A 20,318-nucleotide genomic window follows, 5' to 3' on the forward strand; every position below is an offset into this window, starting at 1 on the left:
CGAAAGTTTGTCAAAAATAATTGAGTATTTATTAAATTACTATTTAATAAATGTTTCATTTTTGTTATTCATTGACCATTATCAATTCCATTTGGGATTAATGACTGGTTTCATTCTGAGTGTTAGTGTGTTTTATGTACTATATCTTCATTCTTGGTATATACCAATATACCTATAATGAACAATGGTTAATGAATAAAAAACGAAAATATAAAATATAAATTCGGTTCGGCACTTCGACAAAATGTTTATTACATTAAAAGTGCACATTGTCTCAATAATACCTTTTAAAAAGTAAAAGTGCTATGCTTATTTTTATAGAGAGAAAGGGTTATTGATCAAAAGTTACTCCAATCAAATAATTTATTAAAATAGCATCTAAAAGTAAAGTATATGGTACCTAATTTTTGGTTACCTATTGGTTATTATTATCAAAGATGTTTTTATTATTTTAGTTATTACAATGTTTTAGTTTGAACTAATTAGAAGTAAAATTTTATATTGAACTTGTATCTAATGCAATTAGCTAACTAAGCGTTTAAATTAATGCGAGCGAAGGAAACACATTTTTTCAGTTTAGTGGGTTATTTAAAATATTTCCCTACAACAAAAATACTGCTTATTCAGCCCTGTTCATCAACATTTAAAATTCAGACGCTCATGACAATTTATGATTAAGCTAGTATTAAATTTTCAAATCTAAGGTACTTATGAATACAAAAAATTTTAAGATCTTTTAAATTCAAAATAATTTACAAATTTTAGTGATTTTGTGAGTATTTTGATGATTGTTTTTAAAATTATTACCCCGAGTCACGTATAACAGAATACCTTAATAATATCCTTAATTCACACTAAAAATATAATGTAATCGAAGTTACTATTATGTTTATGTCATCAACGGGACCCAGCTAGTATTTACTATTTAAATTTAATATGAATACGACTTATTATATTAATATATCTATAACTATAAATAATAATATTAATGTTATTCTAAGGCCGTGGTTATGACTATAAAATATATCCAGTGTAGCCAGCCGATAGTCATATGGTGCGTATCAGTTTTAGCTCATAATAAAATGATCTAAATTCTAAGGTATCAACATATTTTATCAGTGTACCTATCACAGATCACAATTATTTACTATTCAGACATTCAGTATTCAACACGGGCATATAATTAGAATATTTCATGTTTATATTATATTATATATTTTATGTGTCTGTTCTATCCACCAACTTGTTGACATACATTTTTACTTTGTCATAATTTAAAATTGTAACATTAATTGTGTAATTAAATGTATTTGAAATTGTTTTTCTACCTCTAAGAACACTTCAAGTTTCTTTAAATTCCAATGTAGGTAAATTATTAAAGTAAGTTCACATTACTCAGTCCTAATTGGTTTGTCGTTTGAGGACTCAATAGATACTTGAATTAATGAATTGAATTAGCCTTTTTAGACTCATGTACATATGAGTGCATAACTGTTTGTTTAAGGTTACTGTATTATTATAAATTATGAATTATTTTATACCAAATCGAAAATAAATATAAAAAAAATTGCCTTCCTCTGTATTCCATTTTGTCGAATTTTATGTTTTTAATCTCATATAATGCTTCAAATATCCCCTAATTCTCAAAAGCAGTAATGTAATCAAATGTTAATGAATATGTTTCAGACAAACTTGCTCTAGTCTAGATTTGACTTAGGTTAGATTTTAGAGCTTTACTAATAACTATTATACTAATCATTGTTATTATTTCAAAATCTTACATAAAATATGTAACTATAAAATTAAATGAATATATTTATATATTTACTTACGTTGGATGTTTTATTAATTATTTTAGCTAAAATAGTTCTAATAAAACTTGTCAAAATGCCTGCGTATTCCTTAATTGAGCTTAAGTTAAGACGATACTTTTACTTGGGACATGAATACTGTATATATGTACCTCCTGCGATTCGAACTTCATTTTGGGTTCCAAAGCATCATGATGACGTTACTGGTGTACGGATAATTGGAAAAATTGTTAAAAAAAATAAAACTGAAGAGATTAATTCTATAGTGCCAATAATTTTAAAGGTTAGTTAAAATCAAGTATTGATTTTATTGAATTATATTTTTTAACTACTTTTTACCCTTATTATTTACTATTTTTAACTATAGATTAAAAAAGAAGATAAACTTCTTGATGATCGTCTTTTAATTTTTGCATTGGCTGTATGTGCTAAATTTAATTTGGAACCATGCAAAAAAATGGTTACTGATGCTTATGCAGCAGTATCAACAATATGTACAGATGGATTAAAACTATTGATGTTTGTTAGATTCTGCACAAAAGCTAATAATATTCTTTTTGATCAGGGTAAATATTTTTAAAAATATTAAACCTTAAGGAATAACACTTATATATTTTTTTTTTGCTTAGGTTTTATAACCAGTACGTCTAATAGTCATGGTCGCGGTTTTTGCAAAGCTATGACTAAGTGGTATTTAAATAGAGATCCATTACTAACTACAGAACATATTGTAAGGAATAAACGTTATGATGGATGGAGTCATAAAGATGTGATGAAACTAATTCATCTTCATTCTGACGAACCATGTAATTTAGTTAAAAATAATTATTATGTAAGTTTTTAATTATTGATGATTCAAATAAATTTTAGGCCGTATCATGTACATTATTTACACTTTGAATGGTATTGAAAAAGTTGAAAAATTATTTGGATCTCAAATGAAAGATGTCAATGTTGAAGATAGTGATGAAACATTTGAAAATAAGCAAATGAAATTTATTTACAACTTTTTATATCAAGTAGAAGGTATAAAAGAAATGGATGATTGTTCATTACGGTATGAAATTCAATTAAATAGATGGGGTCATGAACCTGAAGTTATACCACGAGAAATGCTAAGAAATCCAACTGTAAGTTAAATAATCTTAGTTAATACTAATAACTTTTATTTTAATGTAAATCAATATTGATTTTAGATTATAACTTCACTTGTTATGAATTTGCCATTGAAGACCATTTTGGATAACACATTATTTTTTGCTAAAAACAGATTATTTTCCAATAAGTCATCTTCAGTAGGGCTTTGGGAATATATTTTACGCTTCAACAATACAACTTTATTAAAAAAATCACAAATACATCCAATTGAACCATATTTACAATATGTTAAATATACTAGAACAGCCATGTAAGTAACAATTTTCTTTTATAAAATAATTTAAAATGTATTTAAAACATAATAATTTCAGAAATATCTTAAAATTGCAAAATAATATTATGAAAAAAGAACAAAACCCTGAAACTGAAATAATTGATAAAAAGTTAAAAGTATCAATAGAGTTAGGAAAAAAAACAGACAAAAAAGAAGTAATTATCCAACCAACTGTAGAAAATGATGATGAGTTATTTAGTGAAGAAACACTAACTCAAAATCAGAATAATCAAAAATATGATTCAGCTTCAAGTTCTAAAAATACAAATAATCATAAATCTGCAATTAATTTAAAAAATATAAAAAATGTTAAAGTTCAATTAAAACATGATCAAAAATCATTAACTGAAACTCCTGGAACATCATATGAAGTAAATCAGAAAGAACAAGTCCAATTAGCTGACACTATCCATCAATTATCAACTTTAGATATCAACAGTCAACAAATTAATCCTGGATCAACAGAAGAAACAATAGAGGATGTGATTCAGTCACAAGATAATGAAGTCAACCAAAATCAAAAGAATGTTATGTTCTTAATAAAACCTCTTCCAAAAATAGTAGACAAGTTATCAACATTTCTATCTGAAGATCTTTTAAAAAAAACTTGCGAAGTATTTATTTAAAATTATTTAACTCTAGAAATTGGATATTTATTATTTTAATATTATTTTTTCAGCTCTTAGATCCTTTAGGTCTTCATATAATGATAGTATATGACAGTCGATTATGTATGAAGGAAAAAATGTGTACATATTCACGAATGCTCTATGTACATGAAGCTATTACATTAATTACACTTTCATTAATTTATCCAGAAAAATTAGAAAATAAACCAAGTATTTTTGGTTTAAATTCAACTTCAGCTACATCTAAGGAGATTGAAATTGATTATAACCAACCTTTGACTTATGCCTATTTAGAATCCATATTGTTTAAGGTAATTTTTTATTTTAACATATGTTTTAAAACTAATTCTTCTTTATTAATTTAAATAATTTTTTTAGACACCTGATGATGGTTCAGATTCAGTAGATACTGATAAAAAAGTTATCCCTCAAGTTTATCCTCAACTTACATTTAAGTGGGCTAAACAAAATAATAAAAAATTTGATATATTTGTGTTTATGGGAACTAACAAAATGAATTTGAGACTTTTTAAAAAGAATATAAAAGGATATCAAACACATTTTAATAACCCAGTAAAGTATGTATTACTTTTATTTTGAAGCATAATATTATTAACTTATTTATTTAATTTGTTTATCAAGAGGATGCTACACATTTGCTGTTTAAGTTGCTTAATACAAGCAATTTTAATATTATTTGAAATTTAACATATATTTATTTACACAAAATAACTTACAAGTGGTCTTACATTAATATTGTAAATATTTAAAAATAATATAGAAAAAAAACTAAAAAACAGTTTTACTTGAGAAAAAACTGATAGATAGGGCCTAATCATAGATCTGCTAAACCATTGAATGGGTATCCGCTCTATTATATTATTGAATGTGTTAACTTTAAATTCAATTATAAGTTATTGTATAAAATAAAAAACAATTCCAAGTGAAGATGATTTAACTTATTAGTTATTATTTATTTTAAATAGCATGAAAAATTTTAATTTTGATCTTCTAAAAGTAACTATTAGGTTTAATTTTCTATTAAAAATTAAAAATCTCACTCAAATTTGATGATCAAAACTTTTATTCTTTTAGAAAATGTCTTTCTTCAAACATAAAAATAAAAGTAAAAACATATTATAGAATCGATACATTTTATAAAACCAAATTGTCACTTCATTTAAAGAATATAACTTACCAGTTTTATTTTAGAATATTATTTTAATTTTTTTATGTCATTATGTCCAAAAAATATCTAAATAATTAATAAAGGATTTTAAAAAATATATTTTTTATAAATTATTTTTAAGTCTGTGATTTTATCAAAAAAATTTAATTATTGAACGATTAAAGTTCTTCTATTTTAAGATGAAAATGTATTTTTCTTAACCTTAATTAGTATTACATTTTAGTCTAACATATGCAAGTTTTAAATAAAAACAAGAATTTATATAGTATAATATAATATTCAATAATAGAATATAAATAATATAATTTACTTGAATTTAGAAAGGTACATGGACAATAAAGTGGTTATATTTATGAGAAACGTATTTGAATAATTTTACATTTTCAAAAATGTGATATTATGCAAGATCTAACATGGATCTATTAGGATACTAGACTGAGTGGTTCTTACCCATACAAATAATTATTATCAAACAATTTGTGGACTTGTGGCATCCTCTTTAGGATTATATTTACTTTATTTTTTTAGTATTAAACTTGAAATTGGTTTACAACCTGTCTCTGATTATTATTTTCTAATACTGTCACCATAGTTAAAAACAATAGCTTAAAAAATAGATTTATTTAACAATGGCTGTATCATAAATGTACTATAAATATAATTCACCGATACTGTCATTTATAATTTATTATTTTAATTTGGATTCAACTCATAATGGTACTAAAAAAGAGTAGATGCTTATTTCTTACACTACTAGTTAGCTAAATCCAAATTAAAACAATGAGCAAATGATGTATGATTTTATTGATATTCCCTAACTACAATATCTTTATAATAATCTATATCAATAATAAATCCTATAATGACAATTATATACTATTAATTTTAATTATTTTGGTTTGAGTTTAACACACTATTTTAAAATTCTTTAAATTTGTGGTAAACAGTTTTTTTTAATTCTTTTAAGATATATTATGTTAACACTAATTGGTGACAAATGCCGTGTTAGTAAAAGAAAAAAGAAAATTGTTCATAGATCAATTAATAATAAATAAATCAATAACTGTTCTTATTATAATAATTAATTAATTTAACATAATTTATATTTTTTTAGAGTTATAATATTATGTCTAAATGGAAAGCATCATGAACAAATAAATCTCGGTCGAGGAAATACATTATTTATTATTGGCTTTGATAAAAATGTCGGTAAACTAATTAACTCCTTTATAAAGGGAGATTTCTAAAACTGCTACTTTTAAAAATTAAAATACATTGTTGTTTTAAGATTTAAATGTTTTTGATAAGTATCTTTTCATATTAACTTCTTATATTTATTTTATATTTTTTTTTTTATTTTGTTACTTATTACTTGTTATATAATGTAAGAATACATACTACTAAAAACACTAGATTAAATATATATTTCTATATTTATCTAATCTTATTTTATAAAATTACTAATAAAAAAAAAATAATGAATATTTTATATGTACCTAACATGAGCTTTGAATTTACATCAACGTTTTTAAAATAGATAATGTCTTTTATTAAAATTGTAAAAATTATATTATACTGATAGTTGTAATGTTATCTTTTAATTAAATATAAGTACTACAATATAAAATCTTTTAAAAAAAATAAACAATATAATTATTATAAATATTTTTTTTATTATTGTAGAATTTTAATTATTTTTAAGGTTAAGTTTATTTCCATGTAGGAAATTATAATTGTTACAGTGATTATTATATAATTTTTAAGATTATTATTTATTATAAATCAAATGTACAAAACCAAGAATACATTTTCAATAAAATGTTGGTCATTATTTGTTAAATTTGGTCAAGCTAAAAGGTAATTATTATGTATTTAATAATTATTTGATATTTGAGGTTTCAATAGAAATTATATTAATTCAATAACTAAACCCTAACCCCCATATTTAAAGTTATTTTAAAATAAGATATTTATATATTGGTTTACTATGACGTATATCTTTTTTTTTTCTGGTCAAAAATTTAGTTTCTGATAAGAAATTGGACCTAGTTAGAAGGTAGTTTTGGTAGTTAATACACAAACCTAGCTTTTGACAAGAATGATTTTATTTTATTGTATTTATTTTGAGACTCCAAAATTATCCACAGACTTGAATTTTTCATCATATGTTTTTATTCTAACATTTTCTAGACATGATTTTGATATTTTATCTTTCCATTTGCTATTTATAGATTTTTAAAAAGTTCAACATTATAGTTTTTTTTTCAAATTTATGTATAAGTATATATTTTGGGTTGGTAAAAAATCTTTAAAGTTTTATACAATGTTACTAAAAAATATTGAGTTTTCTTTACAAGGTTTAAAAAAAAAATTAGCTATAAACACACATATTCAGTTTTTATGACCTTAAAATTAAATTTAAAGTACTTAATATTACAATATCCAATACATCAAAAAAAAACGGATAAGATAATTAAAGATATTTGTTGTTTCTAATTATAATATTTTGTAAAAATTCAAAAAGTATTTATTGAAATATTTGAAACATTCCACTGTTGATAAAATAATTATTTACCTGCTATTTTCAATTAAAATTTTAAAAATATTTAAACCAATTTTAAGTTATTTATTAGATATTGAAATATTCGAGGTTTTTTTTTATTCATAACAATATGTATACCTAGTAGATAAATCAAAAAACAAATAGCTTATAAAAGATCTATTATTCATAAAGACAATTATTATCGAAAATACATAATATAAACAGTTACCTATATTTTTATCATTTTATGCATTTGAAATTTTAATTTTAATTAAAAATTAATCATTTTTTTAACCAAATCTTGAACTCTTGAACATTTAAATAAACTAGATTAGGTTCATAAACTGTTCTTATCAGAAAAAATGCAATCTAAAAATATCAAAAATACATTTTATATATTATAATTTAAAACTCAAATTTTGATAAAATTGGGTAGATATTAAAAAAAAAACAATTTTGGTTATCTTGTTGTGTCAAAAAAAAAATTATTTCGATGGACTTGAAACTTTTTTGATGTTTCGTATATTATGTCATATTTATTAAAAACTATGAAATTTTCAAATTATTTAGATTAATTTTAAATCTATTTTTACCACAAACTTGTAGCAAAATGTTTACACTTTGACAATGTATTACCATTTTTATTATGATTATGATAATAAATATAAATAATATTTTATATTAGATTTATTACTTTTTGTTAAAAATGCGATGTTTTTGGCAAAAATGATCATAAACATAAATATAATAGGCTGCACCTACCATGTTTGTGTTACCGACACACAGTAAAACCTCTAAATATATTGCACAAATATCGTTTGTTGAAATGTTTTCAGCTTTCACCTGTTTAAAGGTGCACGCTATGTTAAGGGGTGAATTTGTTGTTAAACCACTTAAACGTCTTATATTAGTTATATTTAGAGGTATAATCTGATAGTCGAAGTTTTTCTGTATCAAGAGAATATAAATTACTAATTAGGTAGTCATAAATAATAAAAATAACAGAAAAATAATATAACGAAAAAATGGTATGATTTAATTCTATGTAGGTATAGGTTAATAGGATAAGCTAATTATTTTTGGTATGCAATAATATATTAAATTCAGAATTTAAGAGATTTAATACATGCATATACATTACAATGATCTTAAGTACTAAACAACGAAATATGCTGGATAACTACAATAATATAATTCAAGTTTCAACTAAGCTAATTCTCTATTTTTTGTTAAGAAATTTATGCGATTATGCAGGATCATAATGTAGTCACATAAGGTATATTTTTTATACATAATAAAATTATATTAATATTATACAAAATATTTATTGTTTATTCTCTGAATTGACTTTATTGTGTCTACTTAATAGTCAGCATTCACGAATCACGATTTAGAATTTTATTTAACATAATATTTTATATAATGTAATATTATGTATAATATTCATTAATTACTATGTAGTATGTTGTACTCGTAAGTTGTAGTCACTTGAAAGTTTATAAGTTAAAACTCGAAGCTGTTACAGTGTGACCGTTTACGATAATAATAGTTTGTTGTCTAATCATGTTTTTCTTTTTTCATATTTTTAGTTTTTACTATCAAAATCAAATTATCAATACAATCACCACAACACGATTGAGATTTTAGATATTAAAATTTTAATATAAAAAAATTGCTAACGTTTAGCGAATATAAAATATAAATATAAAATAACATAATATTATTATTACCTATTTACTCGCTATACTCTCGTCATATTGTTCCTTAATTACCCGATCAAAGTATCCTATTCGAGTGTTCTAACATTTTATATGTATATTAAAAAAATACTAAAATTGTATTAAGACACCACCGCCGCTAACCATTCAAAATGTATTATAATTATAATTTTTAACAAACCTCAAATTTAACTACAGTGACTGTAGTTACTTCGTCACGGCCAGCAAGATGCTTTTTTATCTAATATCTAGCCATATTTTTAACAAACAGTTACACAACATGCCTTCGTTAGACGGTAAAACAAATCAGTACAGACCGTGAAGCGAAGGATACAATATTGCTGTTGGTTTTTATAATATGGGCTGTGGTCCTAGTCATTTCGGAATCTCATATTCCAGAAAGACCAAGAAGAAAAAAAACAAGCACAAAGAATCCGGTAATGTATACTAATATTTACTTATAATTTACTATATTTCACTTTTTACTATCCTCAAACAAACATTTTTATGTGTTTAATCATTCTAATTGTATTAATAGTATTTGGTTCGAATTTGGAAAACTTGTTGATATTTTACTTGAATATAGGTATATGTAATATTAAGTACATGTATTAGGTTTGTTGTTCAGATCAGTATTATTATAAATTTTATGGGAAGATGTAATACATACATGTTTAAAGTACCCCTATACAATATATCTTAATATTGAGTCTGCTTTATTTTTGTTTCGAAATTGCACTAAAGTACAGAATTGAATGTCCAAGAGTACAAATTATTTTATAAAAGGGTTGGTATTTACTAGTATTTTCTGTTCGACCCTTAAATATTTATTAATCTACATACACATTACACTTATACAGTATAGATAAAATTATTTATTTTAGATTCTTAAAATGTTTTTGTAATGGATAATTTGTTCTCACAATACAGTATATAGAGATAAAGTAGTTCAACTTAATTATTTTTTCAGATAAAATGGCATTAGTATCCTCAGTAGAGTAAATATACATAAAGACTTTTGAATAAGTACATATTATATAGTAATATATAATAAATATATTTAAAAATTAATAAATTATATAATTTGTATCAAAATAATTTATTTTAATAAATTTTCAAGTTTATTTACAATTAAAATTTCTTATTTACAACTATTTTTTTTTTAGATGATGAAAAAAGTGAAGGCAGTGCTTATGAAAATCATGTTGAAGAACAAATACAGCTGACAAGTACACCGTCTGTAAACAATTTATGTGATATGTCTGAAATGGATGATTCAAGTCCATTACATCAACGTATGTCAGGTCCACAGTCTTCCACTTCGTTATTTGTCAATCCGTAAGCAACTATTTCTTTATTATTCTTTAACTATTATAGAGTACTTATACATAATTCTATGTATAGACAATTATCTTCTAGTCAACTCAATTTCTTTAGAATGTTAGATGAAAAAATAGAAATGGTAAGTGATAATCAATCTACTATATTCTCATTTTGAAAAATAAAATAATAATTATTATTTTTTATTAATATGATTTAAATTTTATCTTAGGGCGCTGATTATACACAAACTATTGAAGAACAACGTTTGGAAAAGATTCATCGTACACATGCATTATTAATGGAATGGGAACGAGCACGAATACGCAATTCACCTAAACCTTGCTCAAACTCTAGATCCCGTTTTCTACGCAACCCGCGACAGCCAAATTTTCGAGTTTCCCATTCAGTTGTTCAATTTGATCAAGAACAAGGTGCTTTCCATACTGAACTCATATGAAGTACAAAGTGTATTATTTATTTTAACATATTGATTGGCATTTTTATAATATTTTACTTTTATCTGTAAAATATTGTATATTATGTTGAATGGTATTAATTTACTACAGTATTAATGATGGTTAAAATAATTTAGAATAATATAAATTTTATACAGTAATTATTTACAGTATATAAAAAAAACTCGGTCATCAGTAAAAATCTATCAAAAGCTGTTTTATTTTATAAATATTCATCATGGTCCTTTATGTTTTAATATAATTAATACAATTATTCTAACTTAAATTATTGTGATGAGAATGCTTGATATTTTCAGACTGATCATCATTTATTGTTCTTTATTGTATATTGATTCTCTTTATAATAATATTTTAATATTTAAAATATTATTTAATGTTATTGATGTTAAATGTCTATAATTTTGAATAATTGCAGCTAATATTTTACCCATAAGACTTGAAATGTGCTATAATTTAAATATTATTAATAGTTATAATTTAGTTTAGTACTGTTTTCCTGTAGTCTGTTTACCAAAGCCTATTTATTAAATTAATTAAGCGTATATATTTAATCATTACTTAATATTACTGAATTGGTGCGTGCAATATAATATCTGACATAAATTATGTATAATGTATATTAGAATATAGCTGATCAACTTTTACACTCGTTATTCAATAATTTTTGAATATTAAATAAACTATGCATTATTCCTAACACTTTGTTATTAAAATTCATTTGTTTTGTTGATCAGTAATGTGTCAAAAAGTTAGAAAAACATAAATTATTAAAATTTAAAAAACCTATATATAAATTGTAAAGTACAATCACAAGAAGGCTTATTAAATTTTTACTAGTCATTTAATATTAATAGATGAAATCTGTAAGGTTTTTGTATTGTTTACTATTGTTACTCATTATCTATTAGCATTTAATCATACACGATAAGTGTAAGTCGTTTTTTAAGTACATAGAAATATTTACTCGTAATCCTAACTATAATATATTATGTTAATTTGACTTCTTAAAAATTAAATATTAAGAAAAAGTAATAAGTTGCTGATTATTTATACATTTATAATTTTTGCTTACAAATTCATCACTTAATTATTAATAATTGAGTAATATTTGTATTTTTTTTTCTTATATGGAAATTATTTATATAAATTTTCTGTTTTTATAAATGTAACTAATCTCAATTATAGAATATAATGCTAAATTCAATTAATACGAATATTTATTTGAGAAGTACTTTTAAATTTGAGTTATCATTTCATGCACAATTTTTCATAGTTGGATTGAATTTATCATAGCTACTTAAATTGCATTATTAACTATTGAATTTCGATTGCTTTAGTTCATTATCATCTAGTTTATTTTAATTATGATGTTAATAATATCTAAATTTGTAGCATTGGTATTTATTCATGCTACATTAACAATTGTTATTGATATTGTGTCATTTTGATAAATTATCTATGCCTGTGGCAAGCTAAACGTTAAGGTGTTGTACTAAATTACTATAAGATACAATTACAATTATGGAACTTATTACATATTTTTATTATTGTATATTAAAAAAAAAACAAAGGCTGTGAGTCAGAGTAATTTCAAAGTTTTCCTTATATTTAACATGTATTTATTAATATATGACTGATTTTTTTTTGTCCTCTAATTTACTTAGATTAAATTATTGTTTTGTAAATAATTATTTAATCTATCAAAATAACTAAATAAATAAATAAAATGTTTGTGGTTTTGTGTGTAAAATAAATTTTGTTTGGATTTGCTATTGTTTTTTATGAATTGATTTTTTTTTTTCTAAAACTAATATAGTAATATACATTGAATTAAGGGTGTCCAAAAAATTTGTATGTGTGTACTTTCTATTATTTTTTTTTATATTAGCTAGTATGAATTTACTAGTTGAACAATTATAAAATTATATTAACCTATTTGTATTAATGATAGTCTTACTGCTATAGAAGAGTAGTAGACAAATGTACTAAAATTATGTTAACTAACATAATCATACATTTTTAACTATGTGTAACTGTACCTAATATCATTGATTTAAATACTAAATAATAATATTAATGTTATAATCAATGCTAATACCTATCGCAGTAACTAATAGACAAACAATTTGAACAGGGTTAAAGGTATTTTGAAATGCTTTATTTTTAACTTAAGAGGGTGGTTTTGGATAGCAAATTGGTTCTAGTTTGTATTTTAGAGAAGTAAAAATTTGCATGTAATCAGGAAAACTAAAAAAAAATTTAAGAAAAACAAGTATTTTTCACTAATAAAATTTTAAAAATTGCTTTAATCTTTCTGATGCAGCTCAAGAATAAAAATCCGTAGAAACTTAAAAATGTTTACCCAATGTTAATATTATTATTTTTTATTTTCATTAATTATTTGCAGAATCAAAATTCCTGTAAATTTAATTCAAGATCCCATCGGAGTTTTTATTATATCTACGATCTGTCTTATAAATAAAAATATAAAAATGTATACACACAATTTTTTTTTATTTTAACTATTTGAAGTTAAAATGTTGAAGAAATTTATAAGGTAAAAATCGAAAATATTTCATGACATTAAAAAGCTCATAAATAGTCGAAATGACACCATGAGTAGAAAATAATTTTAACCTTTGATAAACGGTTTCTACGATTATTCGTTCTTGAGTTACAATTTTGAAGTAAATTTTGTCAAAAATTACACCTTATTCGTGAAAAAATTCCCATTTTCCTTTATTTTTTATGATTATGTAAAAAAGTAAATGGAATTTTCACCTCACATAAGTACAACTTCATAGTTCATCCGATTTGATAATTTGATATCCAAAAGACCAAAACCTTAACCTCCCCCGGCTCTCCCCTGTAGGCTGTAAGTTAAAAATCAAAGCATTTTATCGACTTATGTACGATGTAGGTACATACACATTAACAAAACAAACGTCATTGTTAAAAAAATAAATACATTCATCGCTGTCTCAGAGTCTAAAATATTATCCTGGTTCATGATGAGGAGATCATGTAGCTTTTCAAAGACATCCGGAATAAAAAAAAACTCGCAATATCCTTAATTAATTATTTATTAATGAAATTAAAAATTATGTATTTACAATATTTATGTTCAAAATGTAATATTTATTTTAACAGTTGGTAAAATGAACAGTGTGTCTATATCTACTGCGTGGAAAATATGGTACTATATTATATTATAATATACTTGAAAAATACACGTTGTTAACAGTGGTGATAAAAACAAATGATAATGAAATACATACCATTGAAAAATGTGTTATTCTTTTAAAATAACTAAGTTTAATAATTATTGAGGGTTCAATAAAACCTTATTGTTTAAGACAAAAATAAAATAACTAATAATGTTGTCGTCAAACCAAGACAACGTGAAGAACCTCTTCAATAAAGAATTCGATTTCGTCAGTGCCATTCTAAATCAAGTGAAATTGCCAGAGCGTGTTGAAGACTCGGGTAAATTATTATTTAAACATGTGCATTTTCACGCCAGAAAAATACTTCTGTACCTACATACAAAATTAAAAAAATTTATTCGTTTCGACTATTGAATGATATAAGTAACTAGAAAACCCACCTTTTATGACGAATTGTTTGTAAAATAGGTAACAATTTATGTTTTGTGTATGTTAACTGTTTATTTATACACCGCGTCATAATATGAATTAAGCAATACAATGGTTGATGTATCATCCGTCTTAAGTTTGACTGTCATTTTTAAATCACTCATGATGTGTAATCTATTTCTATTTATAATTTTTCAGATTCAGAAGAAAGTGATAGTAATACAAAAGTCAGAAGTAAGTTTAAATTCATTTTTTTATATGTATATTTTAACTATGTTTTTGACAGTATGATTTTGTTTAGAGCCAATACTTGCAAGCGATGAAATAAATAGAGCTCAAAGTTTAGATGAACTACACACAAGACTTGCTGCAATAAGAGGTAAAGATTTTTAACTTGAAAACTACATTTATTGTGCTATTTTTTTTTATCAAAAAATATATTTATATTCTAAAAAAAATATTATTTTGATTTAAAATTTATAAATTGGTACAGTACCATTAATGTGCTATTTGCTGACCACTTGTCAAAAATGTGCAACCCACACTATAAAAACTTACTTTTTCATTAATAATATCCTTTTCATGAACATTAATGTAGTTATTTGTAATAATGCAATAATGATTCAAATAGCACCAAACTATGTATGCTAAGTTAAAATTATTTTTTTTTTTAAATGGTTTTTGTGGGGAATCGTTTGTACCAGTGGTATCTACAAATTTATTCACAAATTTATTTCACTTGAAATAGTTTTTGAATCCCATAATAAAAAATAATATAATTTGTTATCAGTCTTATATTTATAATGATTAATGCTTAATTATAGCTAGTGGTAGGTAAAATAATTAAAGTTTTGACTAACTCTACTGTAAATCCAATTATATTATTATATTATAAATAGTGTTGAGTCAAATATCATATATATCTATATATATATATAGTATTATTATTAAATTTATACTTTTTTTTCATTTTGATGTAGAAAAGAAATATACATACCGAGGAAAAATAATTAAAAACAAACTTCAAAATAAGATTAAAAGAAAAAAAAAGATACATGAAAAAACTAAAGGTGAAAAAAAACCTAATGACACTGTTGAAAAAACAAATGAAAAACCTTCTAAAGTAAATGGTACTAATAGCAAGGCTAAATTAGTATTCAACCGAATAAATTTCTTAGGAGAACAAACCGAAATTGCTCCACCTCCAACAAGTACAAATGCAAAGGTGGCTTTAGATGAAATTAAAACAAAGCAACAAATGTATAGTGAATTGGAAAAATCTGGTGAAAGTGATAAAGCTAAAGAATTAAAACAGCGTGATGCATGGAATAACGTTTTAGCTAAAGCTGAAGGAGTAAAAGTTAAAGACAATGTAGAATTATTAAAAAAAACCATTGCAAGAAAAGAAAGACAGAAAAAGGTTAGTAAAACTAAATGGGAGGAAAGAAAAAATACTTTAGAAAAAACCAAGAAAGAAAAGCAAGATAAACGTACAAATAATTTATTGAAAAAGAAACAAGAAAAAAAGGAAAAAATAAAAAAGAAAGCTATAAAAAAAGGGCGGTTTGTGCCCGGCATAAATTAATAAAAAATGTTTTTAAGTATGTAAAAAAATTGGTGATCTTATTAAAAATTATAGAATTATCAATATTATTTCACAAGTTTTTTTTTTTTTTTTTAACATAATAATATGTAATAAATATATATTAAATAACGATTAAATGTAAAAAATTATCCAGGTAACTCATATGCTCACTCATCCATTGAATTGGTGTTTCATGAGGTATGCATATGCCATGAGTAAAAATTTTAGCTGAAAAGAAATAATATTTTTTTAATATTAAAACAAACATGGACATTCTATAAAAAAAACATACGGTTATCCACTGATGGATAGTTAAGTTTTATCAGTTCTCCCAAAGTCATATGATTTCCATCCTCTGAAACTGGCTTAACTAGTGTTTGTGTCATAACTGATGATCCAGATCGATAAAAATGTACAGGTATATGTTTAAAATAACTGCCATCAGATGGTTCCATTAGTTTTTTATTTTCTGACCAAAATTGATCAAATTTATCTAAAACGTAATATTTTATTATTATACAAAATAAAAAATAAAAAAATCTTTTAACCATTAAGTAGTCCAGTCCATAATTGGTTGTGTTGATGTCGCTGCATAGTTGAAAATACTTGACTTCTGTGTTTTAGCATATCAGCTTCTTTCATTGCTGACATAAAATTAGATTCTACAGATTCTCTATAAAAAATGAATAAAATATTATTTTATTATTCTTGGTATAAATTTATCAGACATTTTTTTTACCGGCATGAGCATCGCAATATTTGATCTTCAGGAAAATTATCAAAGTGAACAGTTATTTGCCATGGTAAATCAGCTTGTTTATCATCGATTGTAAAGAGATCATAAAGAACACCAATAGGATTATTCCTACATAAAATAAAAACTATTTATTACAATAATTTCCTATTAGTTTCAATAATTATTATTTATTATTTAATTATAAAAAATGTTAATTTCTAATAAAAATATATTATTAGCGTAAGTCAATAACATAGATAATATGGAAATATTTACATTAGGTAACTATTTGGTAAAATAATAATGTTTTAGATAAAAAAAAAAATTGTTAATCCTTGATGAGTTATATATTGTCATTCAATTATTCAATCACCATCAATCCAATCATAATAATAATTCTTAAAAGATAAAATATAGAACTTGGTATAATAATTTATACATTTGAATGACATAATGCTGTGTATTATATAATAATAATATAAATACTGTATATTCACGATGTAAATTTAGAAATTTCTATTGTCAAAAATGATAAGGCTCATAAAAATATGAATCATAGCTTATAAGTTATTATATTTTGCAATAGTATATTATTTATAAAATAAAAATTATAATTAATGAATGCCAATGGATTTGCTGGCCTTGAGGTAAGATGGGCCAACTAGTCATTCTAGCTCTGTAACTAGATTAAAAACAATTGAAGAGTACATATTTCTAAGTTATGATACAAAGTTGTTTTGAATCTTGATCATAGGCGTGCACAGACTTTTCATAGAGAATGCTAGAATAATAGTATAATTTTGGGCTATCTTGTGGTATGCGCTCTACTACAGATTGCGGTCTACCAGCAATTATTGGACACTTGTTGTATACAATCTACTACCCAATTTATATTTTAATTATTGTGATTTAATGGTTAGGTTACTACATGATATAATTTTTAATTGTGTATTTAGTCATTGGTCGAAAATGCTTGGGTTCACACATAATTTTATATTTTCTAGTCATGTTTCAAAATATTTGTAAAAGAATTTTAGTATTTATTTATTTAATTTTAATTTTTTCTAATTATTTTTATATAATGAAACAAGTAATAAGACAACAACAAATTGTGCTTAGATAATATTATATAATTTTACCTATAATTATTTTTAATAATATTATATAACTTATTTATAAGGATTTTTATTCGTCATTAAACCATTTTTGTATAGTGTACTAATTATAAGAATATAATATTGTCTAAAATTAAAAGAATAGTCAGTGTAGTAAAAACGGTAAAGTCTAAACAATGACAAAATGGCCCAATTTTAAACACCCTTCAAAAAGCCATAAATCAACATTTTTTAACATTTATTTTCATTTACACAATTACAAAGTTCACAAAATATGCAAAATTAAAATTATAATTTTTACTTAAAATGTATTATTAAATAATATGAATTTAAGTTATGTGATGCTTTAGTATAGTTTTAGTCTTCGGTCATAAATGTTTAAATGTATAAATTCATCAATATTAAACTTAAAAGTGAAGTTTATTTTAACTGATTTCTGTCTATAATAAAGTTAATAAACTATATCTAACTAAAGCATAAAGAACAGGGGATGTCATGGCAAACTCAACATCCCATCTGCACATACTAATGATCTTTTATTATAATAAAACATAATCATAACTTGTAAGCAAATTAAAGTATCTCTATTTAAATTAGTATTAACACAATAACTTACCATTTTAATGGAATATTCTTAAATTCTAACCACATTTCCATTTCTTGTTTTTCAGGATCCACATGCTTCACAAAATGTTTTTTTACCTTAGTAAATATAGTTTGAATTTTAATAAATTACAATTATTATTTTAGTTAATAGTTAGGTTAGGTTAGTTAATCCCTGTTACGTTAGGTTAGTATTTCATGATAGGATAGTAAAATTGTGCTAAGATTATATCTCTAGCTATGTGTAAACAGAACCAGCTTTGTTTAATGAAAAAGCTATTAAGCTATTGTCCTAAACCATAATCGATAAATAGGATATGATTCTATTTTTTGAGATATTTATTTTTCTTGCTGTCCTAGCTTAAAATATTAAGTTCATTCAAACTGAGCAAAAGTCAATTTAACAGAATCTCAAATTTATATTTATACTGACTATAATAAGTAGGTAATAAGTAGGTTATTTTTACCTTATCTCAAGCAATTTTCAACAAATGGAGTAAAAAATAAGTTAGGACTTTGAACAGAAATCTATACCCAGAAGTTAAGTGGTATAAAATTTGTTTTAAAACTGGGAGGAATCAAAAATAATAATTTTTGAAGTTTTAAATTAATTTAAATAACTATAGCCAATATATATAAATTGGTTTATTGGATATCAAACTATAATATATCCATGGTCATCATAAAAAGATACATAATTGAACAACTATCATGACAATATTCAAACAATAGCATTCGGTAGGGACCTATGTCATAAATCATATTGATATTTTTTGAAAACTTACTTTATCACAGACCAACGGAAAGTAACTCATTCTAGGTACCATCAAGTAAAATGGCTCTGGATTCTGTATACCATGAATTTCTTGTTCATCCAATTGAAAACATACAGGTAACTTCCCATTCCATAAATAGTGAAGGATTTCCGTATCGTTTGCCATTGGAAACGAAACGGTTTTAATGGACCATTCAACAGGAATTTAAATTACGAAATTTTAACTATATCCTCTACAACGTGGGTCTAATATTGATAATTATTTAGTACTTATTTACATTTTGTAATTTTCTAAAACTAGTACTTAATCTAGTATGAGTCGTATGACCATCTACTATAGTATTATTGTTACAGTTAATTTTATTAGGTGCACTATCACTTATTAGCGCGTTATCTTTACCACTTCGACCGCCTCTTAACGCAAATAGTTTAGATAAAATTATATAAACAACAACAGCTGTGTAAGTTAGTATGACAATACGGCGCACTTGACGCAGTCAGGAGTATTGATGGGTATTGGGTAGTAGGTATCTAATGTAATAATACGATTCAATAATTCAATATTATATGTATTTACATTTAGGTATATTAAGATATCTAAAACATCGTGCATTATGATATACGACGATTTACGACTTGATATGTTCATTGAACAATATTGATAACAAGTAAGGTTAGGACTTAGGGTTAGGAACAATAAGAACTACAAAATAATAATAAAATATCCATAACTAGAGCTGGTTCCTACTATATTTGTGTATTTCTTACATTAGTAGGTACTTTGTGCT

The 20,318-nt window shown here is 23.7% G+C and overlaps 4 protein-coding genes across 5 annotated transcripts; 3 read left to right on the top strand and 1 right to left on the bottom strand.

Annotated features, from left to right (window-relative positions):
- Positions 1–1,134: 1,134 nt before the first annotated feature.
- Positions 1,135–6,602, top strand: LOC114121524 (uncharacterized). 2 transcript variants are annotated; one of them, XM_050204690.1, is made up of 10 exons: positions 1,135–1,363; positions 1,859–2,094; positions 2,179–2,377; positions 2,441–2,617; positions 2,682–2,941; positions 3,008–3,219; positions 3,281–3,857; positions 3,923–4,183; positions 4,251–4,450; positions 6,176–6,602. In XM_050204690.1, the coding sequence occupies exons 2-10, from the start codon at positions 1,888–1,890 to the stop codon at positions 6,306–6,308; spliced, it is 2,226 nt and encodes a 741-aa protein (XP_050060647.1). In that variant the 5' UTR covers positions 1,135–1,363; positions 1,859–1,887; the 3' UTR covers positions 6,309–6,602. The 2 variants fall into 2 exon arrangements, with proteins under 2 accessions (XP_050060647.1, XP_027839717.2); XM_027983916.2 differs by having other exon boundaries at positions 1,135–1,380; positions 6,176–6,601.
- Positions 6,603–9,225: 2,623 nt separating this feature from the next.
- On the top strand, positions 9,226–12,902 carry LOC114121543 (uncharacterized). Its single transcript, XM_027983947.2, has 4 exons — positions 9,226–9,758; positions 10,488–10,659; positions 10,726–10,783; positions 10,874–12,902. The coding sequence occupies exons 1-4, from the start codon at positions 9,680–9,682 to the stop codon at positions 11,099–11,101; spliced, it is 537 nt and encodes a 178-aa protein (XP_027839748.1). The 5' UTR covers positions 9,226–9,679; the 3' UTR covers positions 11,102–12,902.
- Positions 12,903–14,381: 1,479 nt separating this feature from the next.
- LOC114121514 (surfeit locus protein 6 homolog) lies at positions 14,382–16,369 on the top strand. Its single transcript, XM_027983900.2, has 4 exons — positions 14,382–14,606; positions 14,915–14,950; positions 15,018–15,095; positions 15,697–16,369. Exons 1-4 carry the CDS (start codon positions 14,498–14,500, stop codon positions 16,299–16,301), a joined length of 828 nt encoding a protein of 275 aa, XP_027839701.1. The 5' UTR covers positions 14,382–14,497; the 3' UTR covers positions 16,302–16,369.
- Positions 16,202–19,908, bottom strand: LOC114121515 (autophagy protein 5). The gene is made up of 6 exons (XM_027983901.2): positions 19,541–19,908; positions 18,769–18,854; positions 17,041–17,166; positions 16,850–16,974; positions 16,594–16,794; positions 16,202–16,529 (listed from the first exon to the last, which is right to left on the bottom strand). The coding sequence occupies exons 1-6, from the start codon at positions 19,694–19,696 to the stop codon at positions 16,423–16,425; spliced, it is 801 nt and encodes a 266-aa protein (XP_027839702.1). The 5' UTR covers positions 19,697–19,908; the 3' UTR covers positions 16,202–16,422.
- Between the last annotated feature and the right edge of the window lie 410 nt (positions 19,909–20,318).

This window comes from Aphis gossypii, chromosome 3 (genome assembly GCF_020184175.1).
Source record: "Aphis gossypii isolate Hap1 chromosome 3, ASM2018417v2, whole genome shotgun sequence".
NCBI classification, from domain to species: domain Eukaryota; kingdom Metazoa; phylum Arthropoda; class Insecta; order Hemiptera; family Aphididae; genus Aphis; species Aphis gossypii.

Coding starts and splice junctions, on each gene's coding strand:
- LOC114121524 (XM_050204690.1), top strand. CDS start 1,888: ATGCCTGCGTATTCCTTAATTGAGCTTAAGTTAAGACGATACTTTTAC. Junction 2,618..2,681: donor TCTTCATTCTGACGAACCAT/GTAATTTAGTTA, acceptor AATAAATTTTAG/GCCGTATCATGTACATTATT. Junction 2,942..3,007: donor AAATGCTAAGAAATCCAACT/GTAAGTTAAATA, acceptor TATTGATTTTAG/ATTATAACTTCACTTGTTAT.
- LOC114121543 (XM_027983947.2), top strand. CDS start 9,680: ATGGGCTGTGGTCCTAGTCATTTCGGAATCTCATATTCCAGAAAGACC. Junction 9,759..10,487: donor AAACAAGCACAAAGAATCCG/GTAATGTATACT, acceptor TTTTTTTTTTAG/ATGATGAAAAAAGTGAAGGC. Junction 10,660..10,725: donor ACTTCGTTATTTGTCAATCC/GTAAGCAACTAT, acceptor TTCTATGTATAG/ACAATTATCTTCTAGTCAAC.
- LOC114121514 (XM_027983900.2), top strand. CDS start 14,498: ATGTTGTCGTCAAACCAAGACAACGTGAAGAACCTCTTCAATAAAGAA. Junction 14,607..14,914: donor AGAGCGTGTTGAAGACTCGG/GTAAATTATTAT, acceptor ATAATTTTTCAG/ATTCAGAAGAAAGTGATAGT. Junction 15,096..15,696: donor AAGACTTGCTGCAATAAGAG/GTAAAGATTTTT, acceptor ATTTTGATGTAG/AAAAGAAATATACATACCGA.
- LOC114121515 (XM_027983901.2), bottom strand. CDS start 19,696: ATGGCAAACGATACGGAAATCCTTCACTATTTATGGAATGGGAAGTTA. Junction 18,855..19,540: donor TTCCGTTGGTCTGTGATAAA/GTAAGTTTTCAA, acceptor ATATTTACTAAG/GTAAAAAAACATTTTGTGAA. Junction 16,530..16,593: donor CTATCCATCAGTGGATAACC/GTATGTTTTTTT, acceptor ATTTCTTTTCAG/CTAAAATTTTTACTCATGGC.